Below are 27933 nucleotides of genomic sequence, written 5' to 3'. Positions count from 1 at the left end.
ATCATTCATTATGATGACTGATTGGGAGAATTTTGAATTTTTCTGTTCCTTTTGGAGATGGGGCAATAATTTAGTCTGTTGCATGCAGTGGTGGGATTTCCTCAGTGGACACATTTGTGGAATGTTATCAAGATGAATGTCTTCCTGCATCAATCAACTTCTGTTTTTATAAATAAAGACTAATTTTAATTTTGAATACTCGCCACTGTTTATTGTGAAAAAATTCAATCAGTGGGGGGTAGGGTAGATTTGACAACAATGACTTGACAACATTTGGCCTGTCACTGCTTTTGGACTACTTTGTTGACTTTCACTTTAGTGGCACTATTTTAGCATGCGTCTCTCACTCACTACCTCCATCCAGGATCAGGAGCCTTGTGTTCTGCTAGGTTACGCTGACAGGCTTATAGGCTCCCTTATCAAGTTTCTGCTGGCAGAGCAGACAGACTTGAAAGTAATTCGGTGCTTCTTGCAGGTCCAGAGGCTCACCCCGTGACGCTTGCCTCTGACCCCTGTATACCTCACCCACCTCAGCCATTCCAGCTCTCCCTCCCTCCTTTGATGAGAGGCCACAGTGGTAGCCCACAGCACCAGCCAGGCTACAAGGTGTAATTGTATTAAATGGATTTGATAAATGGATCTGACAAACAAGTGGAAATTGGTTTTTGATATTATATTAAAACTGACCTTCAGGTTTAAGGCCCCAGATTTGTTATTGTGTCAGTTTAGCTATACAATAGGGTAAGGTTTGGAGTCCCTCCTCTCTACCACCAACATGTTTAATAAACCTAGGGATGCTCTCACTGTCTCCGGCACACCCATGTACACACATATACACAGTTCCTTTAACAGATCATACAAATGGTACTGTCATGTCTAGACACGCACACACGATGCTGTTCTGCAAGCTATTCGTTTAATTCATGGGCCTCTCCTTACCAGGGCTATTCATATAATTTAGCAAGGGAGATGAGGGATCTCTTGCTTATAATGGCAGTTAGTTAATAGTTAAAAAGCATGGTCTGCCCCTGGACTCTCTTATAACATTCTCCAAGGAGGGACTACTATGCAGTAATTTAACACTAAGCATTCATAACTCTGTTTTCAACTTGGACACCACTTTCCTATCATTTTCCATAATAACAATTGGTTATAACCAAAATCTCCAAATTTTCTTCTCCAAATTCTCTGTAGAGCTAGTTCTGTCTTGCTTGCCAGAGTGGGCCAGTTGATACTCAAATGAATCAACCCCAAAAGCACCCAAAGCATGTCTATTCAACATATTGACAACCACTCTGTAATGTGATATGTATTATTTACGTGTCGGTTTATCCATGACCTGACAACTTTCACCATTTATTTTGCACTGCATCACAGCTGTAGTGGACATGCATGATAATTTTAATTTACATCTTTTAACTGGTGTCACATTACAGAGTGACCACTTAATGTGTTGAAAATTACATGCTTTGGGAGTTGTTTTTGGGATTGATTTTTGGAGTGCCCATTGGCTCTGTAGGACTGTGGTGGAGAGCTGCACACCCAGGCAAGGAAGACTTAAGTCGCTCTATAGCAGTTGACAAGTTTTTGTTCAGAATTGATTGGTATGATGGAGAAAGTTGGGAAAATAAGGTCCAGTTTGAAAATATCCAGAGTTTTTCTTTGAGCAGACCATAAACAACATTGTCATGCCTCAACACAACACATACACACCCAGGGCCTGGGATGCATCTGCTCAGCAAGCTAATGATTTAATTCATGGCTTCTCCTTAGTAAGGTGATTGCTCTCATTTAGCCTGGTAATATTGAGAGTTCCCTTGCACATAATAGAGTGTAATAGTTAAAGAGGACACCCTGCCTCCAGAAGTGTTGATGACTTTCTCTATTGGAGGACGACTCAGTCATTTATGATTATGCTGCAATTTTGTCTTTTTTTGAAATTCCTTTTCTTTGGGATTTCCTGCAGAAGAGTACATTGACACTTCTTGCGTGTGTTCATGTGCATGTGTGCGTGCATCTAGATGTCTTCCAAGTACTGTTTCACAGGTGAAGAAGGTGATTTGACTTCCTACTGTCCCTTCTGTCAGTTGAGTGGACAAATTTCATAACGGCTGCTACCATCTCATTTGTAGTGTCTCCAACGAGGCAACCTATTCCCTTTTCTTTGTGAGAATCTCACAGAGCTGATCATTTGAATGACCCTGTAAAGCATCCTTTAGGAATACTTTTGTAATGACTGGTCTGCCCTATAGACTGCTACCATATTTGAGGAAAATATGAAGTAGTCCATCTTAGCCGTTCAGACACATCAAACAATCTATCCTCAGGCTTCCTCCTTAATATTCAGTCAACAGTCTCAGTGTTAAGAAGCCAGATCTCCCGTGGCGAGCTGAAGTAAGTTCAGATTGAATTTAGCCTACTGGGAAGTAACTGGCAATCTAACTTGCTTAGATTATTCAGTCACTTGGCTATTCTTTCTATTTCTTTCTCCTTGTGCTAAAATGTCTGCACATGTTATAGACGTTTCTAGTAATGGGTCCGCTCTCAGGTTCCACTCATTCATGCTTTGGCAAGATTAAGCTCAATTCCTGCCTGAAATTGCTTAAGTAGCCTGCCATCTCAATTACAAGCCATTAACATCACTCATTATCTCTTGCCTAATCTCCATCTATCTTCTCTCTCTCTCTCTCTCTCTCTCTCTCTCTCTCTCTCTCTCTCTCTCTCTCTCTCTCTCTCTCTCTCTCTCTCTCTCTGTCTCTCTCTCTGTCTCTCTCTGTCTCTCTCCCCCTCCCTCTAAAGGATTCTCTCTCTCTGTCAAGTCATTATGTGCACACGCACACACACACACACATACACTGCAGCCATGTATGTCAGTTCTTATCAGGCAAGATGACTGAGAGGACAAAGGGAAACAAATGGACAAAGCTGTGCTTCTTTTGGATTTAAAAGGTTGGAGAAGCCTTTAAAGGCAGAGTAAAGATGTTCATGGTATAAACATACCGTTTAGGCTTTGTATAGCCTGTATTTGAGAACTACATTGCAGTTTAGTTCAGGTTAGTGAACTGGAAAACTGCTGCCCTCAAATTGAAACAAATATGGGCCATTTAGATTAATGTCCTCATTTACAGTTAAACAAGGGCAAAGAGGAGGAGAGGGAGAGAAGAAAATAGGTGAGAGAGACCAGACATGAGAGAATTTTTTTCTTTTCTTTTGAGAAACTATTGACAAATTAGAAACTAAATCATTCTTAAGATCGGGTATAATGATTGTTGGTAATTATAATACATTGGCCAAAATAAGTGAAGAGTAAAAATGGAACATACCAATGCCAATCTGCAGTATCTTTGAACTTGTTGCTTCCCATAAACACATTGACAATTTGTACTTATCCTAACTTCCTAACCTTTTCTTAGTTATTAACACGTTGTCTGAAGAATACTCCCAAATTGCTCTTTATTCAAAATTTAATTAAAAATGTAATTAATTAAATTACATTTTAGCTTACAAGGGTGCGCCAAGGAATTTTGGTTGGCTCTAGTGTGTCAAATGAATAAAATTAACACATCAGTATATGTCAGTATGTCTTTGAATGTTTAGACAATAAAATTATATTTTGTATTATATATGGGTGTATATGGCTTTAAAATCCTGGTCTACTACAAACAATGCTTGTGCATGCTTGAGTTTTTGAATTTTTTTTTTTGTAAAATATGGCTCAGTGCTTTCTCATCTCATCATATTTTCTGGTATGAAATGATTTATAAAGAATGATGTCATATTATCCAAATACCTAATGCAGACACTGTCCTAATGTTACTTTAAATTAAATGGATGTTGTTTATTCCGATATCAGGCATAGTTAAATTTGAGGCTTTTAAGGGCCATAAAGTTACATTTCATTCCTTATTCAAGTAAAGTGTAAGAAGGATTATGATGGATTGGGAGAGGGACTGTAGTGTAATGTAGCCACCATTTCCATCAAAGTAAAAATTATTTTATGTCTGCTAAAACACATCTTCACTTCTCTCCACATTTTCTTTCTTTTACAGACATTTTTCTACTACTTTCTACGCAAAACACTTAAATTTAGAAGTGAAACACCGATTATTCTTAAGAATTCACTCCACAGCTGGCCAGTTAGGGGCAACTTTTTCACTTTAGACGGCTTTGTGAGTACGGCCCCAGAAGCAGCACTACAGCTACAGCTGCTTTGAGAATTACTCTCAGAAAGCATTTACTGCTTTGGCTAGTCAGGTTGGAAACACACTGCCAGATTTGTGGCAGTTTTCATTTTTTTTAAGTACTTGTATTGCACTTGCCATCCCAGCCAAGTTTATTGTACTCAAACAATGTAATGACAACAGCTGTCATGGTATGTTTTCAACACACTGTCAAAATTTGTTAGCCAGCCAAATCAAAATCTTGATTTTTACACAATCAGCGTACCAATCAGGATGAAAATTGTGCATCAACATTTTTCTCTCTTTTTATTATGCTTTGACAATTGAACTGTGACAGAAACTTTGTGTTTTGTTAGCACAATAATTCTGCAAGCAGTCTTATAGTATCTTTGAAGTCTGAATAATATCCCAGCTGTATGAAGATGGCGGCCTGCTAGACTGACGTCATTCAGTTCTCACTGAGTGAAATGACCTGCTCTATTTTTAGTTCAGATGTCCCATATGTACTGTGACTTCAACCTCCTGTTTCTCTGTGTCCCTGGAGGGCCCTGCTGTAGTCAGTTAACCGGCCAGACTCGGGACGACATTTTAGAGTTAATGTTTTATTTCTGGTTCATAACCGCTGTAGCAGAGCACAACACACTGCTGCACTGCCTGGGAGCCTTGGAGCCATTCTCCTGAGACTCTGTTAGAAGTCAAGCTACCTTAGCTGTGAAGTTAGCCAGATAAGGCGCCTCATTTTTCTCTTTGATTTATGACTGTTTTTGTTTCCCAGGGAATGGGATGATGAATTTGTTTTCCTTATTTTTTAATGCTCTCTCGCTCTCGCTCTTTCTCTGTGTCTCTCTCTCTTTCTGAGATGATAGCCCTCAGTCCTATAGCGCTGTACTGCCTCTGCTTTTGTGGACGGTAATGTTTGAATAAAGGATGCTTCCAACCTCCCAATGAGCATTAATTACTGCTAACTGGTTAATATTAATATCAAGTAAAAAAGAAAAATTGTCAGTGTAGTGTATGCTATACGCTTTACATTTTATGGTGGGGCTTTTTACACGGATCAATTTGTCCACATGTCAGTTTGAAATTCTGAAGGACTGACAATGTTAACAGATAGCAGTGACACTTCAGCAAAAAAGAACATTGGCAAATGTTTTCCGGCTCATGTTTTGCACGACACAGCTCAAAACACTGAGGACATTCAGGCAGAGAATGTGATTGAAGTGTCTCATTTGGGATGTGGGAGGGGTGCTAGATGCTAGGAACTAATGAAAGCCAAGGGCTGCCACAGCAGGCTAGATTGGCAAACAGAATTCAAAATACTTTCATTACTTGCTTCAGAGTTTAGACAGACAGCATGTCAAATACAAACCACTTAGCTGCAGAACGAAAAAGAGGCCGGTCACTATCTGATTCCTTTAAGAGTTCAGTATTATTATTGTTATCATTATTGATATTAATATTGGTTAAGTATCAACTAATAATAATACCACAGATTTATTTGTACAGCACATTTTTAAATACAATTCAAAAATAGTATAGAATATAATGAGCAATGATGCTTACAAAGCAATGATCATTTTAGTAGCCACAAAAAAAATCACGATTTGGAACAAACAATTAGCTACAGCATTGGGATGACTGATGTTGCTGACTCCTTTTCATGTCCACACATCATTGAGAGATAAAGATTAAGCATACAGGCCTAATATTTTCATCCTCATTATTCATCCCAATGTAGTGGGTGCCTCCATTGGTGGCTTGCCATATGTCTCCTCATGCCTCTCTCTGCCATAGCAGGAGGCTGTTCGTCACATGGCTCTGTGAAAACAGGCAACTCAGACTGCTTTATTTTGGCCTCATCATCGCAGGTCTCCCTGCCTTTCTACCATGACACAGAGACACGCCCCTAGATGGATCATTGCCTCATCCAGATTGGGTGGCTCTTGAAGATGAGACTTTTCTCAAGGTGTTGCAGAAAGCTTTGTCTGTCTATCAGATTGTCCCTTTCTTGCCTTTGAGATCTCCTTGATTTGCCTGGGGTCCCTCGCTCAAAGCGTCTTGAAAGCTGAGTTATGTCACCATTATCCCCCTCCCTCCTTTTCCCTTCTCACTCAAGTATTTCAAGTGGGATGTCTATCCTGTTTGTTGCAGCAGACCCCGACAGTGCAGGCCTGTTAGTTTCCTCTGCAATAATTCCCGCTATAGATCAACTGATTATTTTCCCCTGCTCTCTGCCTCACCTACTGATGATGAAAAACTAGCACGCTGTTGCCGCTGAGCTATGCATTTCAATGAAGCTCTTGTCAAGACCCCCGCCCTGCCTACTCAATATCCAGAATGGCCCGGGCCATGGCCCTGTGAGAAGCGTGGGGTAAATTGAATTTTCTCTCTGACATGAGAGCCTCATTCCTTAGCTACCTTGGCAGCAGCCATCCCTGTCTCCACCAGCATGGCCATGACAGTCTTTGTCAGGCTCCCTCATTTTCCTGACCCAGTCTCACCCTATCCTACACACTTACACACACAGTCACACACACACACACACACCTGGATTAGACCTACACACCACTGCTTTCCACATTTTCTACTCCATTGTATGTCAGGAATTTGAGAATAGATATTTTTGGGAGGTAGAGGTTATGCCACAGGGATACTAATGAAACATCAATATTTTTATTGAGAGTGACAAACTCAAGGTGAGCTTGTCTTCTTTTTGCTTCTTTTTTTCCCTGTCCCTTTGATGAGTTTCTTCCTGCTATTGGTCATAAATACTTAGGGTAATATTGTCTTCAAGTATTTCCCTCTTAAATGAAGCAAAGCCTGCTAGCTAGTTCAGGCAGAAAACTTGAGCGGCGGTGTGCTCTGGACTCATAAACTGAGCTTGCGTGTTGCCATCACCAATTGGGCGGTCTATTTAAGCTGTCAAACTCACTTGCACATTCTCTGCTGCTGCTCGCCCTGCTGACACTGCTGCTGCTGCTGCTGCTGCTGCTGCTGCTGCTGCTGCTGCCTATGCAGCCCACAGCCCACCACCTTCCCAGCATCCACCTGTAGGCTCTGTTTCTTCAGTGTTCCCCATGTGAGGTTGCATTTGATCTGTCTCTGCTCTTGCTGTTGGTTGGCTTTAAATTACGCTTTGTGGTGAGTGATACAAAACAGAGCCTTGACGCCAGAACATAATCTGTATTTACATTTTTTCTTTGGATTCCAACCTAGGACGTTGCAATACATGGTAACCAGTACTGACAATAAAATAAAATTCTGACGTTATTTAAATATTTTTCATTATTTGAAGGACAAATCAATAATCACAAAACAAAAACGCATACAATAACATATATATTAATACTGAAATACAACCAAAGCAAAAAAATAAAATAAAATAAAATCCCTCTAAAAGACAATGCTACTTTGAGCGGAATCAGACAATTGTTGAAATAAAATCTTTGTTGCCTTCCTATTTGTTTCTGTTTAAATGTTTAATTGTTCGGTTATTTTGTGATTATTAATTGTGGAAACCTAAATGAGATCTATGATTGTATATGATTATTTTTACAATCTTACTTCTAGTTCACATGGAATTATTTGGATTTGGACAAATGCTCATTCCACCATTCTATCAGACCCCAGACCTCTGATTCCCAGTACAAGTTTATCGGATATAGAATAGCTACAGGTGCACTTCCTCACAGAAGGCTACTTTGTAGCTGGGTGCTACAAAGGACCAGAATTCAAAGTGAAAAAAGCAGCACACCGGTATTATAATGAAAAAAAAAAAGTCACCTCATTTTCACCAATTTATTGGCGTGGCTGCAAACACGTTTCGGTATTACACCTTCATCAGCATCCCAGTATGAGTTTGTTTGTATGAACATATCTACACAAGATGGTCTAGAATTTGCCAGTACTTCTCAGTAAATTTGAAGCATTGCCAGGCCATAACTGAAATTGCAAGTGTTCAAAATGTGTTGGCTCAAAGGGACAACATGGTGACTGTATGTTTGTTTGCATTCTTTGCATGTTTTTATTGTCTGATGAACTTTGTTGGCAAAATTGCTGTATGGTGGTTAATGTAATAATGTAGTTTTTTGTAGAGAGAGCATAATTATTTCCTGTTATTTTTGTTGATGGAAAATGCATCTACCATCTATGATAGTCCCCCACAGCTTTTAATACAGAAAATTAAATTGTCGCTATTTTCTACCAGACACAACAATGTAAACATGAACTCAATAACACATCTATACCTACAGCCCCCTACTCCTTTTTGACAAATTTAATTCAGATAACTGCTTCACATTTTATTTTGTCACCTTGAGAATTCCTGTTGATTTGATTATTTGATGCTGGGAGGCATGCAGCTTGTTGATTAGAACAGTACAAACACTGACTGCTAATGGACAGAGACGTTCTTCACTTTCCACTCACAAGAGAGGCACAATCTCTCTGTCTCACACTGTCACTGTCTCTCGGTGTTCCCTGTGTATTACGCATACACTCACAATATAATCTTTGTCCCTGTTTGTATCATGTCATGCAACTTCTCTGCACTTCTTTTTGTATCACTGTTTGTCCCAATCCATATCATCGCTGTTGGGTGAAAACCTTGTTTCTCCAAAACGTCAACTTCATGAAAAACAGCCTTGTTTTTAGCTTGACCACCATGCAGTTTATCCAACGGGTTGTGAAAGAGTTTCATAAACCCAAGAGGTTGTAGAATTTTCTCAACCCAGAGAGGAGCATGTAATCTTTCAATTGAAGTGGAAACAAATGAAAATCACCAAACCTAGAGCTACAATGTTGTCACAGGACATCAGCAATGTGCTCCTGTTATGTTATGCTATGCAGCTCAGGGTCTTACTTTCTGCACCTCTCCCTCATTCTCTACATTTTCTTCTTCTTCTCCTCACAACCCATATGGCTCCACACACCTCTTCTCCCAAAGGACATTCATCTACTTAAAGCACAGGCTTAGCAATCAATAGCATCTGATGATGGGATGTGGGAAGACTTAATGAAGGTCTTGGTTCTCTGTAGATGGATGACATACAGTATTTTCTGCATTATTCCCACATAAATATGTGGATGCAGAGAGAGCCGAGTAGCCCGAGCCAGAGTTCAGTTCAACTTCTTAATATTTAACCTGCTCCAAGTGCTCAGCTAGGAGCTTGAGGGGTGTGATGTGTGAGTAAGAATTAAGTCTTCCCTGGGCTGTCGTATCATCACTAATTAGATGCTGCTCTCTAGACACGGTATTGCCATTTACAAAGGATGTTGCTTGTACTGGATGGGAAGAAATCTACCCTTTTTAAAGGAAAATAAATCCATATCATATGTTGGTCTCAAGCTTTTGATATGACTCCTTTAATCACAAGCCAACAATCAAGTCCTTGGGACTCAACTAAGGTACCTTCTCCGTACAATATCCATAGGATGAACCTTGACATAAAGAGCAGCACACAAATTTGATCTGCCGTAGCTTATTCGGTGGGGCAATGTGAGCTTGTTTAACCCCCATGGGGGAGATACGACTCTGAAATGTCACGGGCTTCATACAAATATTAGTTCCATAGGAATCCAATACTGTCCTCTGACCCCTAACGTCCAGACTTTGCATTGTGAGTTATTTTACCATTATTCTCTTTTCTCTCAGTTGGATGACGGTTTATATCAAAATAACAACAAAGTGGTAAATTTGAAATGGGGAAAAAAAAAAATAATAGCTTTTATTTTTCTCATCAGCATGTGTCCACATCTTGAATCTTAATGGCAGCCTCACTAGTCATTGAGGTCTGATCCGTATATGGCTGAACTGAGGTTTTTTAGGAGATATATTGGTATTAGGGTTTGACCGATGCAAGTTTCAATATCATATCATATATTCAATATCTCTAAACCACTTTTAGACCATTTTTATGACCAAACCATTCCAAGTATTCAGTGTCTCCCCCAGTATTTTATCTTCGTTAGGGTGGATGATATTGACTGACCATTCCTATATTATACAAACGCCCATGCTGGCCTGATATATCGGCAATATATGAGGTCAAACTAGTGCGATACAGTCCAAGGACACACCTGTCCGTCACTACAGTAAGGTGAAGAAAAGACAGATGGATCAGATGGATTTAGAAGCACCAGTTGCTTTGCTTAATGTCTAACTTTTCTCTCACAGACACTCTTAACTGTCTCTCTTTTTCTGAACATAATTTTTTGCCTGACGAACAGTTTCCCTCATTAGCTGGAATAATAGCCAAGGGCCCTTGCTTTTAGCATTTTCCCGACACTTATTTGACTTCAGAGATACAGACGGTGCAATGAGGCTTTAGAACCTTATTCTGTACATTTCTATATAAATAGCTATACTTTTATGTGTATCTGGATGTGCCGTCCTTTTCTGTTTGCCTGCCTGAATTGTTTTAGTTCTTTGTCTCCAGCAGCCTGCAGTGAACTTTCCTATTAGTCATGTAATTCTACATTTACAAAGGCTGCCACTCGCCTCTTGACATGTAGGACTGAAACTACTTTTTTTTTTTGTGCTTCCAGGAGCTTTTCACAGTGGTTGACGGGTGTGAGAGTGTCTTGGTGTTGTCAGTTGTCAGTCTTATGTTGTTATGATATTGATTTTATGTTTGTTGTTTCAGTTGGGTGCAGAGCTTTGGGCATGAGGGTCTTGGACTGCTGCTGGACGTATTGGAGAGACTGCTGTTAAAGAAACAGTAAGTACACACACACACACACACACACACACACACACACACACACACACATGTGTGTATCTATCTTTTTGTCTGTCTATATAAATATATGTGTGTGTGTACACTGGGTATTTCAAAACTAGGTATGCAATTTTTGATATGCTATAATAATAGTAATGAAAAATAAAGCTGTAATTTTAGTCATTTAGTCAGTTTAACAAAATATTTCACCATTAAATTTAAGCATTTATTAATACTACAAATTATCCTTTTCGAACATTAATACCAGGAAATAACACATTAGTAAGACACATTAGTCCTCACTTGTGTAAGTTTTCAAAATGTGTCCCATCATTAACACATTGATTAATTCTCTGCGATGCTGTCACACACCATCTTGCACATTCCTCTGTCTGCATTGATTTAATGTATGTAAAAATATATGCTTACTTTTGTGTGTGTGTGTGTGTATAATGCTCGTGCTGTACATAAGAGACCAACAGCTCCTTCTCACTCTCTTGTGTCTCCAGCCAGGAGAGGATCGACAAAAAGAACCAGCACAAAGTTGTCCAGTGTCTCAAAGCCTTCATGAACAATAAGGTAATGACAGCAGGGTTTTTGTGAGTGAAGCCACTTGGTAACTTTTTTCTTTGTTTGAGTTCTACATTACGATGCCTAATGCCACATCAGTTGGCTAAGCCTCAAATGGAGGGTTTTTATACGCCTACAACTAGGGCTGTCACTTTTTCCTAAAATTGTGTTGAAGAAGAAAACCAATTATCAGGGGATATTTGTTTTAATTTATTTGAAGCTGTACTAGGATGCAAAGAGCAGGTGCTACAGCTATATGGAAGCAGGCAAATCTTTCAAAACTGAAACCTAATACAGCTTTTAAGTATAATGTGTTACAAACTCATGTAAGTGATGTTGAAAAAAAATGTCCCATTGTGGAGCCATGGGTTGACTCGCACATTCTCTGCTCTGGTTTAAAGATGAAAAATGAATATATTAAACCTGGCAAGCCACTCTCGTTAATCACATTCAGCACAACAGTGCATTGGGCATCAATGAAAATATGAGCAATGTCTCTCTGTTTTTGTTCAAATATTGGGATCAGACCAGAATCGTGCAGAAAGAATACCTTTGATGCCACACTGATGGCATACTGATCGCACCAGGGCCCAGTTTTTCAAAACTTTGCTGATAGGCTTTCAGTAATTAGATTGGATTAAATATGAAAATTGTTTTTTTTAGGACTGATACCTGACATTCTGATCATCTCAATACCACCTTTAATAAAGTTTAAATGTTTCTTAGTTTTTCAAAACTCAAAGGCAGAGATTAGGATAGTTTTGATGCTAAAAATCAGGGTACTCTTGACTTTATTACTGGAAGGGTCAATTCAGGGTGGATTCAGAGACATGAAGGGTGTTATCCTGTATATACCCACAAGATTGTGGTGAGGATGTGGGGGGAATACAGCCTATACATCTTGAATCAAGATTAAAGATTACATTATATTTAATGTTTATATTTTATTAAATGAACTAAACCTTCACAACAAAGTCTCATACCAGCTGCCACATCTGGACAGTTAATGAGATGCTCCTGTGAACAGTTCTTGAATTAATCAATGAAAACATTTTTCAGAGAAATGGGAAGTTTGTTTTGAGTTGTTTTTGCCATGCAATGACACTTTGAAATTTGACTGTATACTTGGGCATACAAGTGAATAAAAATAACATACAAACTTACACATTTTCATCTAGACCACTCTTGTCTTTTAGGCCTAACAACAGGTTGTAACATTATTTGTCCAACAGATGGCAAGATAGAGATATATTTAAATACTACAAATCTTGATTCTGTAATCTTGATCTTGTGGTATCTGGATCAGAAGTATCTTATCTGATAATTTTTTGAAAAACTGACTCAAAATCAGCAAGATTAGTCTGATTGTGGATTGTAATAAAATAGGATTAGAAAAACTGTACAATTCTGATCTGGATTAACCCAGGAATCTAATTGCGTGAGTTTTTCCACACACACACATTTTAACAATTTATTTATGTCCACATAGAAGAAATCGTACAAGGACACAAATATTGAAGGTGCAGTAAAGTACATTCACAAAATCATGGACCAGTGGCATAGATCTTCACAATACAAAACATAATACTCAGTTCTCAGGGGTATAAGTAGCAGCGTCTCCGCCATATATGGCGGCTGCCAATAATAGCAGAGACAGCACAGTACTTTGCAAGCCGTTTAGCTGCCTTTTTGGGCATCCCAAGTTGTTGAAGCCCTCTTACAACCAACCTGTGAGTGTGTCCTAGGCTGCCAAATATGAAAACAAGTAGTCTGCACCTATAACCTAGCTCTAAGATGGTATTTAGGAGTGGTTGGTATTTAATGACCTTGGTCATAAAGGCTTCCTCTAGGCTGGAGTCAAAGGTGCAGGCTACCTCTAAAACAAACACTTCTTTGGACTTTTCATTAACCACTACAACATACACACACACACACACACACACACACACACACAAAGTAAATAATTTGGTACATTGATGGTGTGATAAGAATCCGGCAGCCAGATGAAAAGTCTTCTAAATTTTGACACCTTGTGCTTGATACCTTCTCTAACACAGAGATGCAAACTTGTCACCTGATTCTGATAAGTCAGGCGATCTTATCAGAATCAGAACCTTCATCTTTACAAACTTGATGTGCCAACTGCGAGACAGTGCTGGGAGACCTGGGACTCCACTGGAAGTGCTCAGTTTTGCTGTGCCATTTCTCTGTGGTTGCTGCTGTAGAATTACATATCTATGAATAATAAGTAAATAGCGATGTACAATACCACATGAGACTGTAGTGAAGTGCTTTATCTGAAACTTATTAAGAATGAAGGCAGCATTGGGAAGCTAATGTTAGTTGACATTGATCATTCATTTTTAGTGATTTTATTTTTCTATGTTCCATTTTTTTCCCATGCATCACCTATATTTATAGAAATATGTAAAAGATCTTTGACAAACACTTGATCTAAAAAGGTCATTTTACATATTTGCATTGATTTCCATGACAAAAATGAGTCCCATCACCCACACTCCCCCAGGCCACCTGACATCTCTATATAGATATTTAACCCCCATTCATTTTTGATTTTTTGATAGATGTGTGTGAGAACACCTCTTACTAGATGACTCTTGTGAATACCTTTACATATAATGACAATTGATTGGTTTTCATCGTACTCTATGCCTAATGTACATCATACAACATGTAAACATGATACGCATAATATATTCTTTTTTTTTTTTGCCTTCATCTGCTCATTCTTTCTGTATTTTAGCTGTTCATCCTTTGAACCAAAGTTATGTTTAAGCCTTCTCCAGACAGCATTAGTATTACCAGAGGAGGTCTGGTGATTGGTAATTATTACCTTAGGATCCCAGGAATTTTATCCCGTCCGGAACAAACATGTCAGTGATTTCCTACAATTGCCCTGGGAAAAAAATATCCGCCTGAATTTACATACTTTATTTTGACTTAATTCTGACGTCCTTGGGTAATTTTAATCCCGTCCAGATCGACATCTGGTGTTTCATGCAATTACAGACTGGCATCTCAATTACAAAGGCCATATAACCAGTCGCATCACTCTTAACAACAATTTGAATTCACTTAAAGAGAGTTTTGCCTGTTTTGTTGTACTCTGGGCGACATTGTGTGACACATTTGCACGGTTCTGTTGCAGTAAATTATTGTACCGCCCGGATGACTGACTAAAATTTCCAATGTGTATAGGCAAAATATAGTTACTGACATCCCCTGTTAATCTTAACGCCAATCCAGAGAGGGCTTTAGAGTGATGCTGCAGTGACATTAACTTGACCTAAAGAGTTTGTTTTGGATATATTCTCATTCAAAGTTTACTAGAAGGCTTAATAGGCTTTTAAACACAAATTGTTCTATTGTTTTTTCTCCAGGGTACATGCCCCCAGTCCCTCATAGCTATAATGTGTCTTTTGTTTTTTATCAACTTTATGGCCCCTGATGTATTTGCATCCCTGCTAACATGAAATCTGGCTGGGACACTTTCATGATTCCAGCTGTTGAGCCCTGTGAAGAATGTTTCTCTATATATCTATCCGGGTATGAGCATCTGCGCATACAAATGTGTTCGACTGAAGTAGCTTTATGTCACAGTGCTTCAATTTCTCTCTTTTTGTGCTCTTAGTCTACAATAGCTGTAGAGGGAAGAATATCTTGCCACGTGGAGCTGAAGCCCAGTGGAGACAGATATACAGCAGCTCTGGCACAAAGTGTGCTGTAAGGTCTCATGTAATCCTGCGTCTCAACAGACGCCAGACGCCAGCATTTACCCGTAGGCCCCTCTGTCTGCCCAGACCTTTCCCTGGCTCCTGAGGCATCTTGGGATGGGGTGTACCCACAATGCCAAGAAGACAGGTGTTCTCTGCCAGCTGTCTGTGCAGCTCTCCCTTCTCCTGGCTTCCCCCATCAAGACACACAGATGTGTACTTCCTGTTGTCTCTTGCCATGATGTCACCAAGGGAATAATAAAAATAGCCCAATTGTAAAACTGACCTTTTAAACATCTTGATCTTGATGAAGAAAATATATTTTCATGAAATAGTTTTGACTTAAAAGAGTTTGCTGAGCTGCATATGTAGCATTTAGCCGAGAGAATTTGTGAATCCCGACATATGAACTTTTTGCTTTTTTATTTAGCATTATTATTTTAGGATTATATTTGTCACCTTGGGGCATCAAATGCAGATGTCAGCCCTGAGTGATGTCATGAAGGGCTCTAAATCAAAATGACCTGTAGAATCACATGATTTTTAAACAAGGAAACTATGGCAAAATCAGAGGAGTTTCAGATTTCACATTTTCTCAGCTGTTTGATACAGTGAGAAAATGCTTACATGTGGAGGGGAAAGGAAAAATCAATTTTGTACAATATGGGAACTTGAAGTTTGACTCACAAATTTGAGGTCACAAATTTTATGCTTGAGACTCAACTTGGAGTAGAGGAAATCGCTTCAACTTGACTTAAACGTGTTCTTAAGAATCAAGAATTGGCTTTACTGTTGTGATATTACATTCCAACTCTTCCTATAAAGAATGCTAGCTTATCTGGGTAATCATGTTTTGTGTTTGTGTCTCCTCCAGTATGGCTTGGAGCGAATCCTGGGGGAGGAGAAGAGTCTTGCCTTGTTGGCAAGAGCCATTGACCCCACCCAGCCTGCCATGATGACTGACGTGGTGAAGCTGCTGTCGGCCATCTGCATTGTGGGCGAAGAGAACACGTATGTCCTGGCTTCATTCACCCTGCCTACACACCTTCCACTGTAGCTTCCATTATTGTTCATCTAGTATTGCGAGGAAATTTTTCTCAAATGCACAAAAAGGTCCATTAGCTTACACTCTACCTGGAGTGATGGTAGAGCTAATAATGGGACATTTGTTCCCTTGTTAGCTTGTTTAATTTATAGCCGCAAGCCAAATAACGTGTTACTGTGATACAGCTGTACACAATATTGCAAGCAATATTGATTTGATGGAAAATAGCACATTCTGAATGCCACGCAGACAGCCAAATCTTTTTTAGTAAAAATGAAGGAAACTGATTTTGAGTGACTGCACTGTCAAATTAGAAAGACATTATAAGATTGATGCAGGAGGGTATTATAGTGCCCATTTTCTAGTATAATATCAAAAATCTAAAATAGAACAATAGGAGCTAGGCTGGTAGAGGTGAGATGTTTCTTTAAAAATATGTATATATATTTTGTTTTCAAATGGAATAGGTTGTTTTTAAAATGGTAGTAAAAATTAAGGATTATTGAATGAACTTGTGTAATTCAGTTTGAAAAAAACCCCCATCAATATCCAAGTCCTTACTGATATTGTACGGTTTAAGTTGCATAAATCACTCGGGGAAAGCCTTTCCACTTCGGCCAACAAAACAAGAGAGGAACTTGGCATACAAAAGAATAGTAGAGAGAGTATGGTCAAAATCCCCTTGTGAATAAATGTTTTGCATCTTTTTTTCTGCCATTTTTTCGCTCATGCATTTCATTTTCTCATTTAGTTTGGAGAAGGTCCTTGAAGCTATCACCACAGCAGGGGAACGGCGGGCCATCGACAGGTTCAGTCCCATTGTACAGGGACTCCGAGATCGCTCAGTTCAATTACAAGTGAGTGCAAAGAAGGTGTATAGCTATTGGCACATTGTTGTTTCCTCTAAATCCCTCCAAAATGAAATGTGGAATGACTATGGGAACAAAACCTACTGCTCCTCAAAGTTGACCATTTCAAGAAATTGTACTTTCTGCGTGCCATTATCACAATTAGTCTATGGTCAGGGGCTTCCCCCTCACTGCCACATTCTTTGGCATGATGAAGTCTTTTTGTATCAAGACTTATTTATGTCATGATAAGCCCTTTGCTAGAAACCAGGTGTTATGTATTGTAAAGCACAGATCTAGCCACTATGGCATCATGTAAGCAAGTACTTGTATTTAGCAATTTTAGTTATTTAATATATGTAATATTAAATAATATTTTGTTTCCATTAGCTGTCCTTGGAGCAGATTTGCATATATATTCATGGGGATTAGGTGTCGTTGCCCAGGTGCACTTTGGTAGTGTTGCTACTGGGGATTAAACCAGCAACCCTGAAATGTGCATTCACAGTAAAGAGCTTAATCAGTGAGTGCGAGTGATAGTGGTGCAATTAAGACAAAGATCTCTCATGATCTCGGGCTGCCATATGTAATAACCTTCACTGATGATCCCATTAGTACTTCAGCTACAGCAACATCTCAGCTAGTAATGAGCTGTACAACAAGCTGTAATGCAGCTGGAACCTGATGTGCCTTTACTATCTGGTAATTTAGCCAGGGGTTGTTCCATTACATAAGCAACTACAGAGACAAAAAAAAAATAACATGGTGTCTTTTTCGCCTTAAGTAGTACATAATAGGAGCTCTCTTTCTCACTTGCTCTCTCTCTATCTGTCTCTTCTATTGTTCTCTCTATCTCTCTCTCTCTCTCTCTCTCTCTCTCTCTCTCTCTCTCTCCCCATCTCTCCCCCCTCTGTCTTCAAGCAAATCTTAGAGAAATAGCATTCCAAATTCACACTATTGTCACTATGGGATGTGGTGGCTGTAGAATGGTAATTTTTAACTCTTTCTTGCTCAGGGTGTGTACATCAGGTCAAAAAATTAGCCCAGAAATCTGTATCACACAGTCCCAGCACTTTTGAGTGCTCGGACTGTGTTGGTGAAGAGTTGGGGTACGGGTTAAAAGACCAACAAGATCCAGTGTTAATAACAGGGGGGGCTATGCATGAATCATAGCCACAGTTGATCCACTTGCAACCCGGAATGAAGAATGAGAACCCCTCCTAGTCCAATTAAGAGATTGACTGATTTGTACCTGTCCATGCCCACTGCCCATGAAATTATTTTATGTATAGGTTGGCTCATCCTGGTGCTTTTTATCATCCTTCTCTTTGTGTACATAATCTTTCAGCTGTATCTTCTCCCTACTGATACATACACTGGAGATATTGCATATGGGCTGTGTTGAACAGAGACAGAGCATTGTTCTGTGCAGAAATAAGCAGTTGCAATTCTTGATTAAAGTGTGTTGTCTGCATTTTAATTGGTAGCTGAGGGATGTGAAGAGAAAGACACTTCATCCACTACCTTTTCTTCTTTAACACACACGCGCACACACACACAGAGCATAAAGTTTTAGCATGTACAAACCATTTGCTACTCTGCTTCTCTTGTATTCCCATGCATTGACCATTGCTAAACTTAATTAAAAGATGATATCTTATTTTTGGCCTGTGTAGTATTACCAGTATTACTTGCATTTGGCTTGCTGTAACTACCGTTGACAGGTGGAGAACAGTAGGGAGCCTGTGAGAAGATGACAGGTGAGGATGCAATGGGATGAGAAAGCAGAGGATTTTTCCAGGAGAATTGGAAAGGGTAAAGAAAGAAAATGAGACGTGGGGAGACTGTGGAGGAGAGCATTACCTTCATACAGAGGCATTTCATACACAAACACATCAGTGGCCATTAAACTATAGCCTTGTGTACTGGATAGTGTAGAGGCCCTTAGTTGTGTTTTATTGATGCATTGTAGTGTGCTATTATTTCCAGCTCGCTAATAGACAGTGCTGATCCCTTTTAACCCCATGCATTATTAAAGCACAGTTACTGCTATTCTTACCATGCTTCTGTGTGGCCGAAGGCTTTCTCTCCCACTTGGCCACATTCATACTCAGTCTCCCCTGGCAGCTTTTGGCTTAGGGAAAGTGTGCATTTAGACAATAACTGTAAATGGACACACTGGGGACCACCAGATTCAAAGATGCCTGAATGTTCTCTTGAGGTCTGAGAGTGTTTGTGTTTGTGCTTGTGTAATCGTCCGTTATTCTGTAAATACAACACTGAGGCTGGTGTGCATGGTTCAACAAAAGTACAGGAGTCTTCATTCATTTTTTGGAAGAATGAATTGCTTCAATTGTTTCATCAATGGTAGTTACAGCAAGTTAAGTCGTACTGATGATATAATGTACCAGATTGTAGTACTCTTCCTTGCTCCCTCTTTCTCTTTAATTTCTCTTTAATTGTGTTGTCTTTTGGAATTGCTTTAGATCCCTTAAGCCCATAGACAAATGGGTGAGTAAACATATGTTTGTAGCTCTGTTTCTCTCCTTTGCGTAGAAAAGGCTTCATTTTTATTCTAATGAAATATAAACTAATTATGAACACATAATGAAAAAGAGAAAAACATTACTATTGAGAAATCCATCATCATTCACAGACCATTTAATATTATTTGAATTTGAGATTCAAAGTGGCTTACTGTATGTTAATATTCATTGTAGGCTTAAAATAAGTTGTATTGAATGCTTTAGATTGAAATGATTCTCTATCTTTTCAATATTATAGTTGACATACAGCATATGCATAGATTCAGTGTAGGATTTCCCTATGGAAAATGGCCAAAGCAGGCAATGCAGGTATACTTAATTTCTTCTTGAAGTTTGTTTTTACTGTCACTGCGAGGATCACTGACATGTAAGTAGATCAATTAGTCAAGACAATCCTATGTTTTGGCTTTTATGTCGGGGCTAAACTTTTACTTATTTTGACTTGAATTAGGGCTTTGGTATTTCATATAAAGATGCTACTGATTTCTTGACCACTGCTCCCTTCGCATGCCACCACCTACTCACTTGAAAAATACAAGGTTTTCTTGACATTGATATGCCTGTAATATTAGGCATCTATATTACAATATTAAGATGCCACTTTGAAGATGGATAATTACCAAGCTTTGAGTGCCATGCCACAAAAAATATGAGTATGCTATCATATTGACAATGAACCTTGAAATATCCCAACATCCCAGCACTGCCATGCCCTCATTTCACACATGAGTGGATCGCTTTACTGATCAATAATTGATTTTTCTGTCTGTGTTTGCCTGGCTAGTTGAATAGCCACAGGATTCGGCAGTCCCTGTGCAGTAAGCCAAACTCATAGGGGAGAGAAGAACAGCTTCAAAAAGAGCGAGTTTGCCCTTAAATTGACTGTTAGTTGGTTTTGTGTGTACGGGTCTGCAGTTGTTGCATTAATATTAAAATCAGCTCCCCTAGTTGGTGACTGGAGAAAATAGACATGCATTAGTTATGGTCCCCTGCTTCTCAGGGACATAACTCATTTAGAATGCATGCCCCCATACTTTTCATCAACCTCTGGATAAAGAATTCTCTCTCTCTCTCTCTCTCTCTCTCTCTCTCTCTCTCTCTCTCTCTCTCTCTCCCCCCCCCTCCCTCTCTGTCATTGTTCTGTGTACCCTTCATGTTACAGGTGGCATGCATGCAGCTCATCAATGCGCTAGTAACATCCCCTGATGAGCTGGACTTCAGGCTGCACATCAGGAATGAATTTATGCGCTGTGGCCTGAAAGAGATATGGCCGGTAAGCACTCCACGACCATGCGCGCACACACAGACACACAATATATACTCACACTCACCTTCTATTAATATTTAAATGAGTTGTCCACTTGAGTGAAATATTGTAGATTTGCTCCAGCAAATAATTTATGAAACACAGAGTTTGCACGTCCTCTGTCTGCGCCACCACCCAGGAACCAATAAGGTTTCTAGTGCCTGGGCTAATGTTCTCTCCGCTGGCTTTTACACCATCTACCTAACATGTTTACCTGTTGTAAACAATGTTGTTGTAACTGCCAAGTAAACAGATAAATTAAAGTGTGGAGCAGGTCCCCGCATCTATATATCATGATGAGTGATAGTGTTTAGACTGAGCTCCTAGTCTTGACTGAGGCCTTTAGTTATCTATGTTGGAGGGGTCTCAAGCCTTTCTCCCTGATGGCTTTTCCTTTACTCTTTTCCTCTCTGTGTCCGTACTTTTCTCACTCTTTCCCCTCTTTTCCTCTACTCTCCCCCTATCCTCCTGTAGCAACTGACACCCATCAGGAATGACGCCCTTGACATTCAGCTCAAGGTGTTCGAGGAGCATAAAGAAGAGGACATGCTGGAGTTCTCTCATAGGCTGGAGGACATCAAGAGCGAGCTGGAATATCCTTGTCATACCAGGCAGAAGCATACATCTCTACTTTCTGATTCAGAGGCATTGTCTTCTAAATGTGGTCCACATATTAGGGATGGGCATTTCAAGCAAAAATACTATTCGATATTCACTGGGAACTATTCGACCATTCTTCGAAGATCACCCTATTTAGATCACCTTATTTAGAACACAAGCTTTGAACAAGTGTTTTCCTGTGTGTGTCTACTGTTCGCCGTCATGTCTCTCTCTGGATTTGTTTTCCTTCCTGCCGGTTTCTGCCCGCTCTGCATGTGCGCATTTCGTCACGTGGTGTAACGCAGTGTTGTCACTTGTTAGGAGCGCTTGATTTTATACAACGGGTGTCCCTAATTAACATGCGGCAGAATCGTTGTCATTTAGGAATGAGATCGCATAGAGGTATGAATCGAGCCGCTCAATAGGGGGGCCCCTACTGAGCGTGGGCCCCGGGGCGTTCTCCCCCTCTGCCCCCATGGTCGCTCCGCTTATGCGAGAGAAGGACCGGTTCAGGGCTAATCAAGCCATAGCTATTTACTACTAGCAAGCTATGAAAATATACGTTTTAAGACAAGACGATAGTCGCATAAACTATTCGATTTTTTATAATTTAATGACTATTTGAAAATTCGAAAATCATGACCCATCCCTACCACATATATTGAAAACATTATTGGCATCCAGCCGAGGTTAACTATCCCTGTTCAGACTAGATCTAAGTAACGGAAAGAGAAAAAGACAAATCTGTTATGCTTTGACTCTTTGCCCTTTTGTCAGTAGCTTCTAATCCTTTGTGTGAAACTGCAAAGTGTTTTGTTTTTTTGCGTCTACATACTAGTCCTTGACTCTCAGCACCGATGTGGGGGATGTGTACAATATTGTGCAGAGCATGGTGAAGGACAGCAGTGCAGAACCCTATTTCCTCTCGATACTGCAGCACCTGATGCTTATACGCAATGACTACGTGGTCAGGTAAAAATCAGAAACACACACACATCCACACAGTGTTGGGTTTTGCTTTGAACATTACTTTTCTTAAGTGTAATAAAGCAAGTGATGTTTTGCTTCTCATCCTCCTTTTTTTCATTCACCCTCCTCTTCCCTCATTTACCCTCCAGCTCTCCCCCCCGTCTGTCACTCGCATCTTCTTTGATATCAACTTCCGCACAAAACAAGCTCATCCTCCTTTTATATCACTTTTTTTCTCATCAGCTTTGTAGGTTCATTCTCTTCCTTAGGCCAGGACTTATTCGTTCTGGTCAGGAGTGTGATAGAGCTTACATTCAAGTGATTACAAGTGATAACAAGTGTGAGTACTAACGGCATATAACATTTCAATCTTACATGTTGGTCAAATGCATACAAGCATGGGGCTAAGCACCTTCTGAACACTTGTAATGCTGGACACAGGTAAGGAGCTCAGGTTTTGTGGAGGTCTGACTCCTGATCTCTTAAACCCTCTCAACGACATTGGCTAACAAAGAGAATGCTGTCTCTTTCATCTTGGAGCCATCTACAGCAACCATAGCTCCGGAGTATTTCTCATCTCCTTTTAATGGTACTTTTCAAAGGCTTGTTTTATGTCGGTTCACTCACAGCTGGGTGTGAGTTAAACCTTGGCTTGATCAAAAGATGAGGCTCTAATCTGAAGAATATGAAATGTATCACCCGCAGATTTTCTCCCCAGAAAAAACAACACTTAAAGTGTCTGGCACTCTGCTCTGGCACTGCATATGGTCCTTTTCATTAGCACTATAATGTCTGATTAATTTCTTTCATCTGAAATGATTATGGGAGTGTGAGTGTAAATGACACCTACACACTGGGTTACTTTGATAGTTGGGCAGTTGATAGTCAGTGCAGCCTTATAAGATATCTGCCTTTTTTATCCAACTTTAGCAGTGGTGGTTTTGTGTCATCTTTGCGCATCTTGACATTTTTATCATTACCTACATTAGTACCGTTTAGTTTGCAAGCACTAATGATACACACGCTTTTACTTGCTCACACACACACACACACCGTACCAACCCCTCTACTGCTCTGTCCCCTTCTCTGCTGTCCATCTCTCACTAACCATGGCATGATGACATGACATGATGATCTGCTGTCAGGCAACCCGGTTTCACAAATGTTGAACCACACAGGCTACAATTAAATCTATGCTTTAGAATTGTGTCAACTGCGATAATTACCTCAAGGGAAACAAAATTAAAAATGTCTTGCTTCAGTAGCGTAGCAATTGTTTTTGTCTTCAATTTGTGAAGTCAAACACGGCAGAACACTGTATTTGTCCTCAGTACTTAAACATACGGATGGATGTATGATTTGTCCTCAATGTGTCTCAGTTTGCCTTTGCCTTTGAAGTGTTGGACAAAGATTACCAATAGCTTTCAGTGCTGAAATGCATGCATGGATGTCTAAATAATTATAAAAAATGTATCCAAGCAAACAAGCAGTTTGCCTTTGATAAGTATTGAGATAGAGGTTGCCAGTAACTTTCAGTTAAAAGTTTGGATAGTTTTATTACTAAGGAAAATTCATAAATTTAAATTTTACTTTCTTCCTAAGGAGTTCAGGAATATTATGTTGAGGCCGAATCATAAGAAAAGACACCTTATTATTGAGTTTCTGTTCAAAATGTGATAACTGTAAAATAATCTAGTTTTATGAGCATGGATGGATGTATAATTTGCTCCTCATACATATTGTATTTTACTCCATATGGTGTCACAGCAAGCTGCACTTCTACCTTATTTAGTTGTCTCCAACTATCTTTTGGAATACATTTGCACAATTTCCTCTGGCAATTCCATACTTGTGATCTCAAGCTGGTTCGCAAGACATCATATCTGAATTTGATCCTATTCATATACTGCATCTATCTTGACTACCTTCTGTACATGTAGTGAACTTAAATTTTTTATTTAATTCCTGCTCTCTTCGTCAACAATACATGGTGTTCTTTCACACAGGGCTCCCAAAGCCACACAGTAATGAAAGGAACACCAGCAACTTATTCCATTTGAATCTTTTCATCTTCAGTTACATGTAGGATGATGATGCCACTGTGCAGCTCATGTTCAAAATTGTAGGCAAGAGTATTCATGCTATCGGTCCCATTCACAACATTGTGTTAGGAAGAGCTGGCTATGGAAGGCAGTGTCCTGGATTAATCCCTGTTTATAAGTCTCAGAACACATTAGTTAGCGACTGTGTAGGGATTTGGCATCTCAACAGTGCTTTTGTTAGATAATGAGCAGATCAAACAGACACTTTCCCTTTAACCCACGATAGCAGTGTATCTCTCAGCCTTGCACGTCAGTCTTTGTTACTCTGTAATATCTCCCTTTGTGTATTGTGGCATGCCCTTGGTTGTTCCATGATCAATGCATTCAACAGAACCATGAGAAACTATTTAGCTGCGATTACTCAGCCAATGCTAATGCACTCGCTGTGCTTTCCACCTTGTTCAATACCATCAAACTTTTGTTTGTGCTTACATTGTAAGTGGTTTATGAGGGATTATTTATATATTTTCTAGAAGTCCTAGACGAGCAATAACAGCCTTAACCTGTCAGCGGGAACAATAATAAAATTAACTGGAGCCATATGTAGCTCATCATGCTGGGATCTCAAAAATCAGGAAATTACAACCACTAATTACAAAAAAGATGTGTCCATGTCATATTATCCAGTCACCATTGCAAATTGCATTCAATTACAATATTTTAGGTTGAATATTGTACATACTGTATATCATTATATCCTGCCCCTCCTCTATCTCCCCTTTTCAATCCCATCATACATTTCTCATCCCGTTAAAGGTGTCTCCTCTTCTCCCTTCTGTTCCGCTTCCCTATTCTCTTTCTGTCCACCCCTTCTCCTCTAAATGGCAGGGAGCGAGGTGGGGGGTCGGGGCGGGGTGTCAGAGGAAGATGTGTCAGGATGCTGGATAGACCTGATTCTCATATCAAGTGGGCAGTGTTCCCTCATTGATTTTGTTCAAGCACCATAAATTGTGTTGCACTGCTCTAAGCTACACGGTCTTGTTAAAGATTTATTTGAATCATGGTTGTCTTCAACCTTTTCACCTGTGGAATGAACATTGGGCTGTGATTGGACACACTAATACAGCATGGTGGATAGTAGCCCCAACTTTAAGCCCCCTGTTTTGCTGAGAAGCTCCAATATCCATGTTGCATTGACTGTGACGGGGTGGACAGGCAGCACTGTATAGGTGATTGCAATATGCCACAGTTCCTTGTTACTCTTCTCACTGACCCCTGTCTTTCCTGCAGGATGAACTGCTAACTGGTTTCCTTTTCTTACAGTTCCCTCTCACGTTTCCATCTGTCTGGCTTACACTCATTAACACACTATAGAAACTTTTGAAATTGTTTGAAATTATCTTTGATCTTCCAATATAGGCTGCTTTATATTTCTATGTGAGACTTGCCTTATGTGTCAGTAAGCACTGCTCTGGTATGGTAGATCAAGATAATAACATGGGGGTATTTTCAAACTGCATTTCTAATAAATCAAACATATTTCTTACAGTAATTGTCATACATACATACATACATACATACACAGAGACACACACACAAACAGAAAATATGATATTTCTGTGCAGCACGAAATTCCCTGTCACTGTATGAGTCTCTCTTATCTGTCTCTTGGTTTCTGTCATTCTGTCTTTTTTTCTTTGCCTCTCTCTCTCTCTTGTGTCTCTCCCCCTGACTCTCAGGCCTCAGTACTTTAAGATCATTGAGGAGTGTGTGTCTCAGATTGTTCTTCACCGCAGTGGCACTGACCCAGACTTCAGTTACCGCAAGCGTCTAGATGTGGACTTCAGCCACCTCTTAGGCAAGTTACACACTTCACAGTGCCTTTACTTCACAGGACATTTCAATATCTGAGTATGCGTGTGGCTTTCATTTTGTCTTTCATTTTCAGAGGTGTGCATCGATAAAGCACGAGTTGATGAGTATGAACAAAGAGCTTCAGAACTGGCACAGAAGGCAAGTATTTACAAACAACAAATATGGAGATTCAGCCCCCTCTTCATTAGTCAGTTCATTTTAGATCCTTCTGTAAGAGCTTTGATTGCTATTGAGTAGAGCCCCATGCAGTTTTCCTCATCATAGCCCATTACATTAAGTGGGTGGTAATAAATACAATTTTTATGTTAAAATGAAAACTATTGAAACTGGAAACTATGGAAATGATTGTGGGGATGTGGATGGACAACCTGATCAGCCCCTCTCCAACACCTGTATTCACCAATGTGCTGCAGCCATGAGTCAAACACAGTATCTTTTGTAAAGTGACTTGTGCAGTCATATATGTGTACGGCATTAGAGTTTAGAAACAGTTTTGGATGCTCTGGACTTCCTAAAAACTTTGCGCGCACACACACACTCATACACACACACACACACACACACACACACACAGCCAACAGATTTGGCATGCATAGACTCCCTACAGTTTGCTCTCTTAGATTTAGACTTCCTCCCAGGGTCTACTAGATTAGCTTTTCACTGCATGGAACAAAAAACAAAACAAAGGCATATATTCAAATGTAAACCCACTGCAACAATATTTTATGCAAAAACAATAGTATCTTTTTTTTTTTTTTATAACACACACACACAAACACATTCATACACACACATACTCACACACACACACACACACACACACGCGCACACACCAAACGTGTGAGGTCAGGTGGATTGGCTGCTGTGATTAATTAAAGTCTGGTTAGCATCAGACGGGAGATCCTGTTGAGAGGGAGGGGCTGGCTGATTGGCAGGTTTGCACCTATGGTAAAAGCCTTCAATAATAAAAAAGGTGTTTTGATAAAATGGTGAAATGCACATAGAGATCGACAGTTATCAAGCTAATGAATGTTGATAATATTGAATAATCATGCCCAAAAAATGGAAAAGAACATTTTGAGGGGATAATATTAATGTCTTTTCAATGTGTGTTTGTGTGACTGTTTTGGATGTGTGTGTCTCACTGTCTAGTTTGACGAGGAGTTTCTGAGCAGACAGGAGGCACAAGCTCAGCTGGTTAAGTGTGACGGGAAAATAGCTGAGCTCCAAGCTGAGCTACAGGCCTTCAGGTCCCAGGTTTGTCCAAGACAGTCTTCTCCTGCTCTTTTTTCACTCCCAAGTGTCCTTCTATATTGTTGTTTTCAGTGTCCTTTTTTTTTTTTGCTAAACTTGGTTTATCCATAAGGGAAAGTGAGTGAGACTACATGTGATGTGATTACTCAACAAAACCTAAAAGCATTGAATTGGTATTGAACTTTCTTTTCTTTCCCTCTATTATGCGATTTTTCTTGTGTGTTTTTTTCGTTCTTTATCCACT

General features: G+C 39.7%; 1 protein-coding gene across 1 annotated transcript in view; it reads left to right on the top strand.

The window, feature by feature from the left end:
- The window catches only part of LOC139646550 (protein diaphanous homolog 3-like), a 213607-nt gene that overhangs the window by 61054 nt on the left and 124620 nt on the right, over positions 1-27933 (top strand). The window contains 10 exon segments of the mRNA XM_071522452.1: positions 10826-10900; positions 11410-11479; positions 16079-16215; positions 17001-17106; positions 20806-20916; positions 21424-21542; positions 22405-22521; positions 26300-26418; positions 26509-26573; positions 27588-27696. Of these exon segments, the coding sequence (XP_071378553.1) occupies positions 10826-10900; positions 11410-11479; positions 16079-16215; positions 17001-17106; positions 20806-20916; positions 21424-21542; positions 22405-22521; positions 26300-26418; positions 26509-26573; positions 27588-27696 (1028 nt within the window).

Source organism: Centroberyx affinis, unplaced genomic scaffold, assembly GCF_046629955.1.
Source record: "Centroberyx affinis isolate AG114_WGS23_722 - 3 ecotype Tasmania unplaced genomic scaffold, CSIRO-AGI_Caff_v1 ptg000992l_1, whole genome shotgun sequence".
NCBI lineage: Eukaryota > Metazoa > Chordata > Actinopteri > Beryciformes > Berycidae > Centroberyx > Centroberyx affinis.
Note: the sequence above shows the minus strand (reverse complement) of the source record. Positions and strands in the feature narration are given on the sequence as shown.